Source organism: Dermacentor albipictus, chromosome 1, assembly GCF_038994185.2.
Source record: "Dermacentor albipictus isolate Rhodes 1998 colony chromosome 1, USDA_Dalb.pri_finalv2, whole genome shotgun sequence".
Lineage (NCBI taxonomy): Eukaryota > Metazoa > Arthropoda > Arachnida > Ixodida > Ixodidae > Dermacentor > Dermacentor albipictus.
In genome coordinates, this window is record NC_091821.1 from 482,404,600 (window position 1) to 482,418,221 (window position 13,622).

The following is a 13,622-nucleotide window of genomic DNA, read 5'->3' on the forward strand; positions in this document are numbered from 1 at the left end:
GTATTGACTGTCGTGAAGTATAGGCCAATGCGCGCATTGGTATTGCATATGATGAGAGTAGAGCCAACTAAATTAGGCTGCTTCTGGTCACAAAGACGCCATGTGGCTGAAACGCACTATCGCAGCCACACGTTTGCACGAAGTGAGCTCACGGTATCCAAATTCACGCATAATTCATTCACACAGACTGGAATTAGCGCTAAAACGCGTCGGCTACGCAACTAAAAAACAGCAAATTAGTATACTCGGCCCTGTACCCGGACAGTGCCTTGGAAAGAGCTCTTCTTTTGCGAAACCCCCATCCCGTGAACTTTTGGAGACGCATAGGGCGCACCAGGCTACACGAACTGAACCTTTCGCTCCAGTTGCGACCTTCACCCAAGCTTCGCTGACGTAGGGCATCGCTTCTCTACCGGCTGTGGTTGGGAGTGGCTTTCGCGAAGGTTTACACCACACTTGAATTTTGAATTTTATTTCTCGTTCCTTCAAACAAGGGTAGGCTGAGACTAAAGGCATAAAGCGTGACGAAAGTTTAACCGTCGTATTTACAAACGACTGTCGACTCCAGTCACATATTTAAAATCACTCAGAGCCGACTGGGCAAGCCATTCATAGACTCCATTGATTGGAGCACAACGACACTGCTCCAACGAAGGAAATATTCCGCTTGAATAACCATCATTTGTGATTCCTATACGAAGTGGAGTTCCTTGAGAAACACACCTTCATTCTATGCATGCTAGGGCACCTAATTTTAAAATTTTAGCCCTAGCCTTTCACTGAAACACAGCGGCCACTTCTTACAATAGTTATCCCTGCCAACTGCATTTCAGTAAGGAGCTTTCTCTCTCTCTCTCTCTATATATATATATATATATATATATATATATAATGAAGAAAAAGAGTACCACGTAGGTTGAATAAGCACAGTATGTTCGACTGACGTTTCGGCTGGTGGACCGGCCTTTGTCCAACTCAACGTGTGTGTGTGTGTGTGCGTGTGTGTGCCTGTGTGTGCGTGTGTGTGTGTGTGTGTGTGTGTGTGTGTGTGTGTGTGTGTGTGTGTGTGTGTGTGTGTGTGTTTGTGTGTGTGTGTCCCTCTCTTTCTCTCTTCCATCTATATTATTGTGTTTAGGTGGTACTTCCAGTGGGGAAACATTATAGAAAAGGTGGTAAGCGTCAATGCCACGGAGGTATATACAGGCTTTCTCTCTCTTTTTTAGGATTGTTGTAAATGTCAGCCTCTGTCGAGTGATTTCGGTTGACTGCCTTTTTTACAAAAACGCCATGCACCGGATACAAGGGGGAGGAATGAACGTTTATTGTAAGAAACAGCGAGAAAGTGTTCTTTCTTCGCCCTAGGTGGGCGGCTCTCAGTCCAGAAAGCCGTTGGCTAATGCTGCAGCCCGGGCCCGGTCCACCAGACTTCGCTGATCTTCCAGGCTCTGTGCCTTTAACATTGCCTCCCACGTTTCTTCAATCGCTTGCAGCGATTCTGAGGCATCATCTTGACTGTTTTTTTCGCGGTGTGGGCACACCAACACCATGTGTTGGATCGTGTCTGGTATATCACAATATCGGCATAGGTATGAGAAATCGGTGGGGTGCATTCGGTGCATGAGAATTCCATGTACATACGTATTCGTTTGTAGTCTGCGGAGGGCACTGGCTTCTTCCTTGCTTAATTTTTGGTGTGGTAGAGGATATTCTCTTCTTTCCAGTCGGTAATGTTGCAATATTATGGCGTGGTTGATGGGAACATTCTTCACCCTCGTCGCTTTCCCGAGACCATGCGGCAGGAAATCCCGGCTGGTACGCTCTCGGGCGACAGCATGTGCTGCTTCGTTTCCTGCCAGGTGTTCGTGGCCTGGGGTCCATGCGAAGTAGATTTCGGGTAGTTCTTGGCGTCTTGTTATTTCTTTCAGAATCCTCACTGCTGATTGGTTCAAGGCATCGTAATCGACCTTGGCGCCAGACAAGGTTTCTGTATTATATTTTTTTCTTGTATCCGGAGCCCACGAGAAGGCCCCGGATACAAGAAAAAATATATAATATAAGAACCTTGTCTGGCACCAAGCTCGATTACGATGCCTTGAACCAATCTTATTAGGCAGGCTTTTAGGCATCCAGAACTTTGGAGGCGAAGGGTAAGCGAACTTCGCTGAAGCGGCACGAAGAAACGCAAGCGATCGTGTTTTTCCTGTCCTGTTCCTTATTCCCATCCCTTGTTTATAGCTAGTGTCGCGAACATTGCAACAACAAGGCTACAACCCCGAGCACATGCCTAGAGCCGCAGCCTTCTCGGTCTCATTTGGCGGCGCATTCTTGTTAGCATAATTGTTATTAACGACTTCTCGGTAACGGGGGAGCACTTCTTGCTCGGTGTCGTTCACTAGCGATTGCTGCTGGTCTGTTCCGAACGTCGTGGTCGCTTTCCCTAAAAGCAATGCTCGGAGTCTACAGCGGCAGATCACTGAATGCCCTCAGGGAAGAAGGCTGAGGGAGGAGAGAGGTCCATAATTAGACAACAAAGGAGACCGCATCGCCCCTAGGCGCGTTTCATCAAACTATGCGTGGTATAAGAAACTCTTTGCTGTCTCTTCGCTCATTTGACCTAAACGCTCCACGCACGATCTTCTCTCTTTCTTCGTTTTTTTTTACTTCATAAAGACAGCGACATTTAATGCGCAGACTGATGGACTCCTGCGTGAGATTCGCGATGTGTCACCATTGAGAGACGGGCGTAGTAGAAAGCCTTTAATTTTGAAGCATTGTCCCGCAGTTTCCACGGTTTCGCGACTTGTTTGCCTAAACAGAGACGCGTTGTCGTTGTTGTGCCGCATTAGGGGACAATAGCGCGCTCGCGGACGCCGCAGCGCTAAGCGAGCCGGAAAAGGGGCGGCGGTGAGTAACAGGACAAAAATTACGCGTCGCTTCAGCGCTGTGCGGCGGGGCAGGCACCGCAGCCGCCGGCAGCCGCCTCAAAGCCCCGTCGTGATGGATGGGAACATTGGGGCGATGTCTTTTAATTTGCGTCAATTTCACTGCGTGCAGCCCGAAGCCAGTCATCTATAAGGTGTAGCATATACTGTGAAAAGATGCATGCCAGCGTCGTGCATAGGCGAATCTTGCTTCGTGGCAACCCCGAGGGCGCCTGGGCACGGATCTTGTTCAACGTGCATACATAATGAATCGACATTGAGAAGGAGAGATATATAAATACACTGCTTTTACAACTATACCTACGGCTGTAGGCGCCCAACTCCTCTGTTTCCTTTAACAGAAGACCCCATGCACTGCGCAAAAAGAAGAAAAATGCGCGGCCTCAACATGAGCTTCCTGAAGAAGAATGAGTTGAAAACTTCCTTTTTTTTCCCCTCTATTAAGTGGTAACGTCGAGAAGTGCACTTAACTGCGAAAGCTGAAGAGTATGAGCCGCGGTGAACGTTTTATAACATGCTGTAATTGGGAAACAAATTTCTTAGCCAGGCGCGATCCTTCAAAAAGACGAAACGAATATGTGAAAACACTAACGTTTACCAATGGTCCAGGTGAAATGCTATCTACACCTAGCTATGGCGCGTCAGCCATAGCCATCAGTTTGCGAACTGACTGCTTTCTACTTTTGCCGCTATACAGCTTATTAATGCGTTTTGCATCTATCTATCTATCTATCTATCTATCTATCTATCTATCTATCTATCTATCTATCTATCTATCTATCTATCTATCTATCTATCTATCTATCTATCTATCTATCTATCTATCTATCTATCTATCTATCTATCTATCTATCTATCTATCTATCTATCTCGCCTCTTACGCCGACCGAGTGCCCGAAGTTGTCGACCTGCACTGGGCATGTGCCCGTGGTCGTCGTGATGTGTCGTCGTCGTTCCATTGTCGCCCTTTTATCTTTATGGCATCTTAGTCTCGTCATGCCATCTTCGTCACGCCTTCTATCCTGACCCAGTGCCGAATTTATCAAATAGCTTGGGCCACTAGGTATGGGCTCGTGTTCGTGATGAATTCGCGGTCGTTGTATCGCCATCATTCAGCTTTGTTATTCGGCACTCGTAATGCTGTCGTCATGCCATCTTCGTCATACAGCCGTCATGAATTCGTTGTCATGCAGCCATAGTAATGCCGTCATGGCCGTTCAATCGTCGTCGTTCCAGCTTCCTGATCTGACTCTCGTCATGCTGCCATAGTCGCTCTTACTCCAATCCAGTGATCCAAGTTTACGAGTACCTTAGACTACTTGGTATGCCTTCGTGATCGTGATGCCCTCGTGGTCGTTGCGTCGCCGTCATTCCAGCTTTGTCATCCGACACTCGTCACGCCGTCGTTGTCACATCATCGTCGTGACACAGTCGTGACACAGTCATCATCACGTTGTCGTTTTATACTTGTCGTCACTTCAGTAACATCATCCCACAGTCGTTATGCAGTCGTCGTCCATCGATGTCAATATTTTTTCGTATTGTATTGTAATCATACTATCGTCGATCAATCGAGATTATGCCACCCTTGTCATGACGTCATCGTCAGATAGTCGCTACGTACCTCTATTGTCAAACCATCGTCGCAATGCGGTCGTGGTCGTTCCATCATCTACATTATAGCTTCGTCATGTGACTTTCGTCATGCCGTCATCCTCATATAGGTTTCGTGATAGTCATCGTCACGCCATTTTCAAAATACACTCGTCGTCATTTCACTGTCCACACGCCGTTGTGATGTCATTGTCGTCACTGCATCGTCGTCATACTGTCTTCGCCTCGCACTCATTGTTATACCGTCGTCGGAATGCCGTCGTGTTCGTTTCATCGTAATCACCGTACCTTCTACATCCGACTCTCGTCATGCCGTCGTCACCAAACCAGTGTCGTCATGCCACCGTGTCATCATGTCACATTGGCGTTTCACCTTTCTCATGACTTTAATATCCCCATCCCATTGTCGTCGTGCCGTAGTCGTCGTACCACCTTCGTCGGTCCATCGACGTCATTCTGTGTTCGTCTTTCTATCATAATCATGCCGTCGTCCTTCATTCGTGATTATGCTGCCATTATCACTGTGTTGACGTCACACAGACGCTATCATGCATTCGTTGCCATACTGCCGTCGTCATGCCAACCTAGGTCGTGCCGTCTTCGTCGTTCCCGCTTCTTCATCCGGTTGTCGTCATACCGTCGTCGCCACGCCATCGTCGTCATACAGTAGTAATCATCGCATGGTCCTCATGTGGGGGTCCGTCACGTTGCCGTCGTTATGCCATCGTCATCATTTAAATATCAACATCTCATCTTCGCCACGCCATCGTCGTCGTACGCCTTTGTTCCATCGAAATCATTCCTTCTTCGTCATTTCCTCGTCACTGCGTCGGCGTTATACAGTCGTCATGCCTCCATTCTCGTGAGCCGCCTTGGCAAGCGAGCGTCATAGCAAAATGGGACGATATAGGAATATGTGGCATGTAGCGGAAGCAACGAGTCTCATAATTACCACTACACGTGTTAAATAAACGTGCCTTCAGGAATATGATCTGTCACTTCATTGTTCGATTGCTATTCGTGTTACCATCGACAGCCATATTGAGATGAGGTAGGCCGTAACTTTATTATTATTATTATTATTATTATTATTATTATTATTATTATTATTATTATTATTATTATTATTATTATTATTATTATTATTATTATTATTATTATTATTATTATTATTATTATTATTATTATAAAGGAGATTTATTGGGGTTCGTAGCGACCGGCGGTTCTAGGATGCACCGAGCAGTTCGTGAGCTCGAGCCTCTGCTGCGCGCTTGATGCTCCCGATGCTGCTGACTGTGTGCGCACGTTCGTTATCTTCCTTACAATGGCCCCGTGGAAATAGAGGAGCCATCCTGGCGACTTAGTTTTCTGGAAGGGGATACGGCTTGAGACGCTGAACGTGAACGACTTCGCGGTTACGGCGTCGCATGTCGGACGGTGGCATTAGCGGCTCAACCAGGTAATTAACGGGTGATGTTCTCTCGAGAACGCGGTACGGCCCGTCGTACTTCGGAAGGAGTTTTGAAGCGAGCCCAGGCGTGCGGTGTGGCACTAACAACCAGACGAGAGCGCCCGGGAGAAAAGTGGGAGGCGAGTCTGGGCATCGTGAACAGCTTTTTGACGGTTCTGGTCGTCCGAGGTGAATCGGCGGGCCAGCTGGAGATATTCCTCGGCGTGTCTGGCGGCTTCCGAGGTCGGCAGGCATTCGGATGGGTCCGGTTGGTAGGGCGGAATGGTGTCGATTGTGTGCGAATGATGACGGCCGTAAAGAAGGTAAAAGGGTGAGAATCCGGTAGTGTCCTGAGTCGCGGTGTTGTAGGCGTAGGTTACAAACGGAAGGACTAAGTCCCAGTTAGAGTGATCGGGTGAGACATACATGGCGAGTATGTCACCAAGAGTTCTATTAAAGCGTTCTGTGGTACCGTTAGTCTGTGAGTGATAAGCAGTGCAGTTACGATGAACAATAGCGCATTCAGCTAGCAGTTGTTCGATGACTTCAGATAAGAAGGCGCAGCCTCTGTCGCTTAAATGTTCACGTGGACCTCCATGAGGAAGAACAAAACGGCGAAGTATGAAATTGGCGACCTCTTGCGCTGTAGCATTTAGTAGAGCAGCAGTCTCCGCATAACGGGTTAAGTGGTCTACCGCAACGATTACCCACCTGTTGCCGGTAGGAGTCGACGGAAGTGGCCCGTAAAGATCTATGCCCACACGGTCAAAGGGTCGGGACGAGCATTGTAAAGGCTAAAGGCATTGTAACGTTCACCCGCGGAATTGTGCGGTGGCGCTTTGCGGCGTTGGCACTCATGACAAGAGCGGACGAACTTTCGAACGAAATTGTACATTCCCCGCCAGTAATAGCGATGTCGAAGTCTTTCGTACGTCTGGAAGACTCCCTCGTGGCCACACTGAGGGTCGACGTGGAACGAGGGGCAGAGCTCTGATCGCAAGATTCTCGGAATGACGAGTAACCAGGTGCGTCCCTCGGGGGCATAGTTGCGCCGATATAGTAGCTGGTGTCGAATCGCAAAATGAGGAACTTGGCGCCGAAGCGTACGTGATGCCGGAACTTTCGACGTATCCGAGAGAAGGTCGAGCAGAGATGCAGTCCAGGGATCATTTCGCTGTGCAGCAGCGATAGTGTCAACGTCCAGAGAGGATAATGTGCACTCGCAGGAGGAGTCGTCACGGGCCTTCGGGGGAAGCGGCGATTGGGATAGCGCGTCAGCGTCGGAGTGCTTTCGTCCGGGACGGTAAACCACGCGGATGTCATATTCTTGGATTCGCAATGCCCAGCGGGCAAGACGGCCGGATGGATCTTTGAGCGTCGACAGCCAACATAGTGCGTGGTGGTCGGTCACTACGTCAAATGATCGGCCGTATAAATATGGGCGAAACTTGCCAAACGCCCACACAATGGCCAAACATTCCTTTTCTGTCACGCTGTAATTTGTCTCCGCCTTGGTTAACGTGCGACTCACGTATGTGATGACGTATTCTGTGTGGCCAGGTTGACGCTGTGCCAACACAGCGCCAAGGCCTACGCCGCTTGCATCGGTATGGATTTCGGTTGGCGCTTGAGGGTCAAAAATGGCGAAGAATGGGTGGCGCCGTGAGAAGACGGCGCAAGGTTGCGAAGGCGTCGTTACACGCTGGAGACCATGATGAAAGATCTCTAGCGCCACCAAGGAGCTGCGTGAGAGGCTATATAATTGACGCAAAATTTCGAACGAATCGCCGGAAGTAAGAGCAGAGGCCGATAAAACTGCGTAGCTCTTTAATAGTGGTAGGTTTTTGGAACTCAGAACCCACACGTAGCTTCTCGGGATCCGGCCGAATACCCTCCTTTGACACGACATGGCCTAAAATTGTGAGCTGACGAACAGCAAATCGACAGTTCTTCAGGTTAAGTTGCACCCCGGCGTTGGTCAAGCAAGTGTGTACGTGCTGGAGGCGGAGCAGGTGCGTTGCGAAATGAGGGGCGAACACCACAATGTCGTCAAGATAGCAAAGACAGATTTTCCATTTGAGGCCACGCAGAACATTATCCACCATTCTTTCGAACGTAGCAGGTGCGTTGCAAAGTCCGAAAGGCATGGCGGTGAACTCATACAAGCCGTCTGGTGTAACAAAGGCAGTTTTCGGGCGATGGGCCTCTGCCATCGGAACCTGCCAGTAGCCTGACCGCAAATCCAGCGAAGAAAAGAACTCGGCTCCCTGCAAACAGCCCAGAGCATCATCGATTCGTGGTAATGGGTAGACGTCTTTCAGCGTGATCTTGTTCAACCGTCGAAAATCAACACAGAAGCGGATGGAACCGTCTTTTTTTTTTGTGTGACGAGAACCACGGGAGAGGCCCATGGGCTTTTGGAAGGTTGAATGACGCCTCGACGGAGCATGTCATCAGCCTTGTCTGCAATGACGCGACGTGCCGTAGCGGACACGCGATATGGTCTTTGTCGCAGCGGTGAGTGAGAGCCATTGTCGATGTAATGCTCAACTGAGTGCCCTCTTCTATCTAAAAGGTATGTCCTGTCTAAAAGGTATGCATGTCCAAGAGATGTTTGCGCAACGTCGAAAGAACGGCGGAAGTGCTGAAGGATTGCGAGAAGTTGAGATCGATGCGAATGCGTCAGATCTTTGGCGATGAATGGGCTGAACACACCAGTCCATGTTGAGTCGGGTACGGAGAGGGCACTCAGTTGATGGATGGCAGTAGAAGGCACTTCGTCGAGGACGGAGACAATTCGTGTTGGTTCGACCGACTCGACGTAGCCAAGGCATTCACGGCGGAGCAGTGATAGTGGCGGTGAAAGATGATGGCGAGAGACGGCGGCAAAACCTAGCGACATGACCGGATTACCTACATGCGAAGCATATAGGGCGATTGTCCGGCGTACGCCACGGGTTAGCGATGGCAGTGGTGGTCCAGGGTACGGGAGGGGGAGTCTGCCAGTAGGAGTCTGTCAGGAGTCTGCCAGCACTTTGCCGTCTCATCTCCGTAACCTGATCCATGAAGAGGTCGCGGAAGCGCTACCGGCTGTTCACCAGCAGGATGTCCTGACTACACCAGTCACTTATGCTACGGTTGCTGCAATGGCCCCTCGCATTGTGCCGTGCGTCGCTTCCAGCAGCCTGTGCACCGCCCTCTCCGGCATTTCCACCACTTATAAAGGAGATTTATTGGGGTTCGTAGAGACCGTCGGTTCTGGGATGCACCGAGCAGTTCGTGAGCTCGAGCCTCTGCTGCGCGCTTGATGCCGCCGATGCTGCTGACTGTGTGCGCACGTTCGTTACCTTCTTTACATTATTATTATTATTATTATTATTATTATTAGTAGTAGTAGTAGTAGTAGTAGTAGTAGTAGTAGTAGTAGTAGTAGTAGTAGTAGTAGTAGTAGTAGTAGTAGTAGTAGTAGTAGTAGTTTGCTATATTTGCCGATTCTACATAAAAAGGTTGTATCTTCTATCTAAAAGGTTGACAATTCTATAATTCTACCATGGGTTGTCTACTGCTCATCAGTATAGTCCGTGTACCAGACTCACGTCCTTAACAAACTTGAGCTTGTTCAGCGTCAGGCAACACGCACCCCCTACTCCAGTGTTTTCGGTCGTCGCAAGCTCATGCCAGCCAACGAGGATTACCTCGAAGCCCTGAAGTGGTACACCCTGCAATACCAGAGCAACATTGCACTAGTCTGTCTATTCTGCAAGGTGCTTGACGGCTCTCTGGACAGTAGGAGTCCAGAGAGCCGTCAATATTTCTTCAATATTTCTTCAGTCTGTCTGAACATGCAGTCACCACAGCCTGAACGCCATCACGCCTGTACAGCACGACAACCCTACTCTATGCTTATATCTAGCATACAGAGCTTTGTCTCCCCCCCCCCTCCCCCGGCCATTCTGACTCCCGTTCCTTGCGACTGGACTGAATTGGCACTCCTGCGTCCTGGGCCCCCGTCGACGCATGCACGTGTGCGCATGCACGTGGAGTGGTGGGGGTTTCTTCTGCATCCTGCAAATTCCTGCTCTATATGGCTGGCTATCAGACACTCTAGCGTACAATCATCGGCTCTTTAGTCTTGCGAGCTGTGTAAAGTGTCATGTTACCACTAAGATTACTATTGTTGTTGTTATTATTATTATTACAATCATCCGTACGACCACACTGAGTCTCTTGATGTCAGCGTGACACACAGTTCAAAATATTCCTGGAATATCATGCGCTCTCACTCTTCTAAATGGAGCACCAAAGATGTATGTTCTCTTGATGAAAATGGTGATGTGGTCTCGAACACTGCTGATCGCCATGCAGAACATTTCTGTTCTGTATATGGTGTAGAAGATGCTTCAACTAACCTTCCTTCTAAGTGACACAGTATGTGCACGCTATCAGTCAACGAAGACCTTGTTTTCAAGTGCATCAAGCGCCTCAAACGTTCCCTTTCTTGTGGTGCTGATGGTATTCCTTCCACTGTGCTTAACCCTTTCAGACGCTGTCTACACAACTGTATACAGCAAATTAGTGCACCAACAACAAAATCACTGATGGATTAGATTGGATTGAAGCAAACTATATTTGTCCCTGCAGTTGGGCGCTCCCGCGCCAAGACGGGGGCCTACGTCATATATGGGGTTGCGGTTACTCGGCGCGGGTCTCCGCTCGCCGTTGCAGGCTCGCTGGGTCCCTGCCTTTCGAGCACCCCGTGGACATTATGGATGGCTCAGAGCTGTTGGTCTTGGTCGTAGCTCTCCGCGGCGGGATTGTTCTTGATCGTGCTTCTGCTGGATTTTTTATACAGTCCCACAAGATGTGCGTGTAATCTGTCGTCTCCCTCCGGCAGACCCTGCGCTTATCGGTCGGGTATGTATCGGGGTACGTGCGATGCATTAGTCCCGGGCTCGGTAGCGATCCAGTCTGGAGCTGTCTCAGTAGTACCACCTCCGCTCGACTCAGCTCAGATGCGGGGGTGGGAGAGTCCTGCGAGCCAGGCGGTAGGCCTTCTTGACGTCTTTGTAGTCCGTCATGCGGTCCTTGGCTCCGAACCATTCGTCGGACGGTCTGTCACCGGGGCGCGGTTGGTTAGAGCTCGCGCCGCTGCTTGTGCCGGCTCATTGTGGTTCTCATTAGGTTCCGACACGTCGACCGCGTGCGCCGGGAACCACTTGATTCCTACTTTTTTGTCTTGTAGTTTGGCCGCTCGCAGTACGCGCTAGGCCTCCCTGCAGATTTGGCTTTTGACGAAGTTTCGCACCGCCTGTCTCGAGTGACTCAGCACCATGTGGCAGTCTGCGTCGGCGATGGCCAGGGCGATGGCCACCTCCTCCACTTATTCCGCTCTGGCGCTTCTCACGCTCGCTGCCGTCCTCGTGGCGCCGATTGACGCCTTTATGACGACCGCTGCAAAGCATTCTGTTGGTATTCAGCAGCGTCCACGTACCGCGCTTGTTCGTCGTAGGCGTGCAGGTCGATGAGAGCCTTTGCCCTCGCCGCTCTCTTCCCTTGTTGAGCTCGGGATTCATGTTCTTGGGTATGGGGTCGATTCTGGTCTGTCATCGGACCTCTTCGGGGAAGGGGAGTTTCATCTCCACCTCGTTCGAGCATCCTATTCCCAGGTCATCCAGTATCTTCCTCCCGGTTTTGGTCGTTGACAGCCGCTGCCGTTGAGAGGTGCGTTGCGCTTCGGCTATTTCTTCAAGCGTGTTGTGTATCCCGAGTTGTAAGAAGCGGGTCGTGCTCGTGTACTCGAACAGGCCCAGCGCCATCTTGTACGTTCTTCAGATGATTACGTTGGTTTTGTTGCGTTCGTGTTGCAGCCATCTGTAGTAGGCTGCAACGTACGCGACGTGGCTGGTGACGGAGGATTGGACGAGCCTAATTAGGCTCACCTCTCTCATGCCAGCCTTCCGGGAAGTAACTCGTTTGAGACGAATCGCGTTGGCCGCCTTTGCCGTGAGATGGGCCATGGTTTCGCCGTTTCTTCCGTGCTTTTCGATGACCATGCCTAGGATCCTGATTTTGCCTACCTTGAAGATCACGTTGCCGGATTTAGTTACGATTTTAATTTTTTCGTATTCGCGTTGCCTGGTCTTGCCTCTGCCGTTGTTGGCAGGTCGGAGTATGAGAAGCTGCGATTTGCTCGGCGAACATCTCAGTCCGGTGTCTTCCAGCTGGTCTTCATTCGCGTCGACGGCGGCTTGCAGTGCGCCCTCAATGTGGGCGTCGCTGCCGCCGGTCCCCCACAGCGTGATATCGTCCGCGTAGAAGGTGTGCCTGACGTCTTCGATGTGCGCGAGCTTTTCGGACACTCCGATCATTACCAGGTTTAACAGCATCGTCGAAATGACCGATCCCTGCGGTATGCCGGTGCTCCCGAGCTTCCTCGTTTGCGTCTGTAAGTCGCCTGCTCGTAGCTCGGCGGTCCTGTCAGTGAGGAAGTCCTTGATGTAGTTGTAGGAACTTTCACTCATGTTGAGCTTGGAGACTTGGGACAGAATCACCGAGTGTTTCACCTTATCGCAGGCGCTCTGTAGGTCGAGCCCCAGGATTACCTTGTTGTCGCGGGCGCTGCCGCCATCGTCGATGATTTGGTATTTGAGCTGCAACATCGCGTCCTGCGTGCTTAGGTGCTGTCTGAAGCCCATCACCGCGGCCGGTTACAGCCCTTCTCATTCCAGGTAGTCTTGCCACCTGTTGAGCAGCACGTGCTCCAGCGCCTTGCCCACGCAGGACGTGAGCGAGATGGGCCGGAGGTTGTCCGTGTCCGGCGGCTTCCCCGGCTTGGGGATCAGGATGGTCTTGGATGTCTTCCACTGCGTTAGCAGCGCGCCCGCTCTCCAGCACTTGATGTATTTTGCGCGGTTCTCAATCGAGCCGTCGTCGAGGTTCTTGAGCGCTTTGTTCGTGACGAGGTCCAGGCCGGCTGCCGATCGGCTGTTGAGGTCATGCAGGGCCGCGCGGACCTCCTCGACGTTGATGTCACGATTGAGCTGCGCGTTGGGTTGGCCGCCATACGACGCGTGTGTTCGGTGGGTGTAGTCGGCAGGTATTTGTCGTTAATGTGCCTGGTGACTTTGACGAATGCTCTGATGAAAGTAATGACATTTAAAGTGCGTTGCATACATCTTGAAACACTTATTATTGGAAATGTGCTGCAATTTCGAATAACGTGCAACATGTTTTAGCAAAATGAGTAGGAAGGTAGACGGTTGAGTGCTCTTACTCTGTGTCAGTATGTTATATGCAGCGAGCTCACTTCTTTTATTGTTTTTCACAATGTCATGCACCAGGCATAATACTGAAGTGGCTGGATAAGTGCTTTTCAAGCTTTTCAATACACAAGATAGTTTATGTTCTGATATTTCACTTTCCTGTAGCGAGTTTTAGTATGGAGTCGAAATTCTGTAGACTTGACAAAACTCACTAGACAATTGAAAATTCTTAATCTTTTCTGCATCTGTACACTTTCTGTGATTCTGAAGATGCAAGAGATGTGGCGAAAGCATGTTTTCAATCAACGGGATGAAGTGGCGTCTGAAAGCGTTAAGACGTATGAAACCATACTT

The 13,622-nt window shown here is 50.1% G+C and overlaps 1 protein-coding gene across 1 annotated transcript; it reads right to left on the reverse strand.

The window, feature by feature from the left end:
- Nucleotides 1-11,009: 11,009 nt before the first annotated feature.
- On the reverse strand, nt 11,010-12,665 carry LOC139054554 (uncharacterized). The gene is made up of 2 exons (XM_070531675.1): nt 12,142-12,665; nt 11,010-11,118 (listed from the first exon to the last, which is right to left on the reverse strand). Exons 1-2 carry the CDS (start codon nt 12,663-12,665, stop codon nt 11,010-11,012), a joined length of 633 nt encoding a protein of 210 aa, XP_070387776.1.
- Between the last annotated feature and the right edge of the window lie 957 nt (nt 12,666-13,622).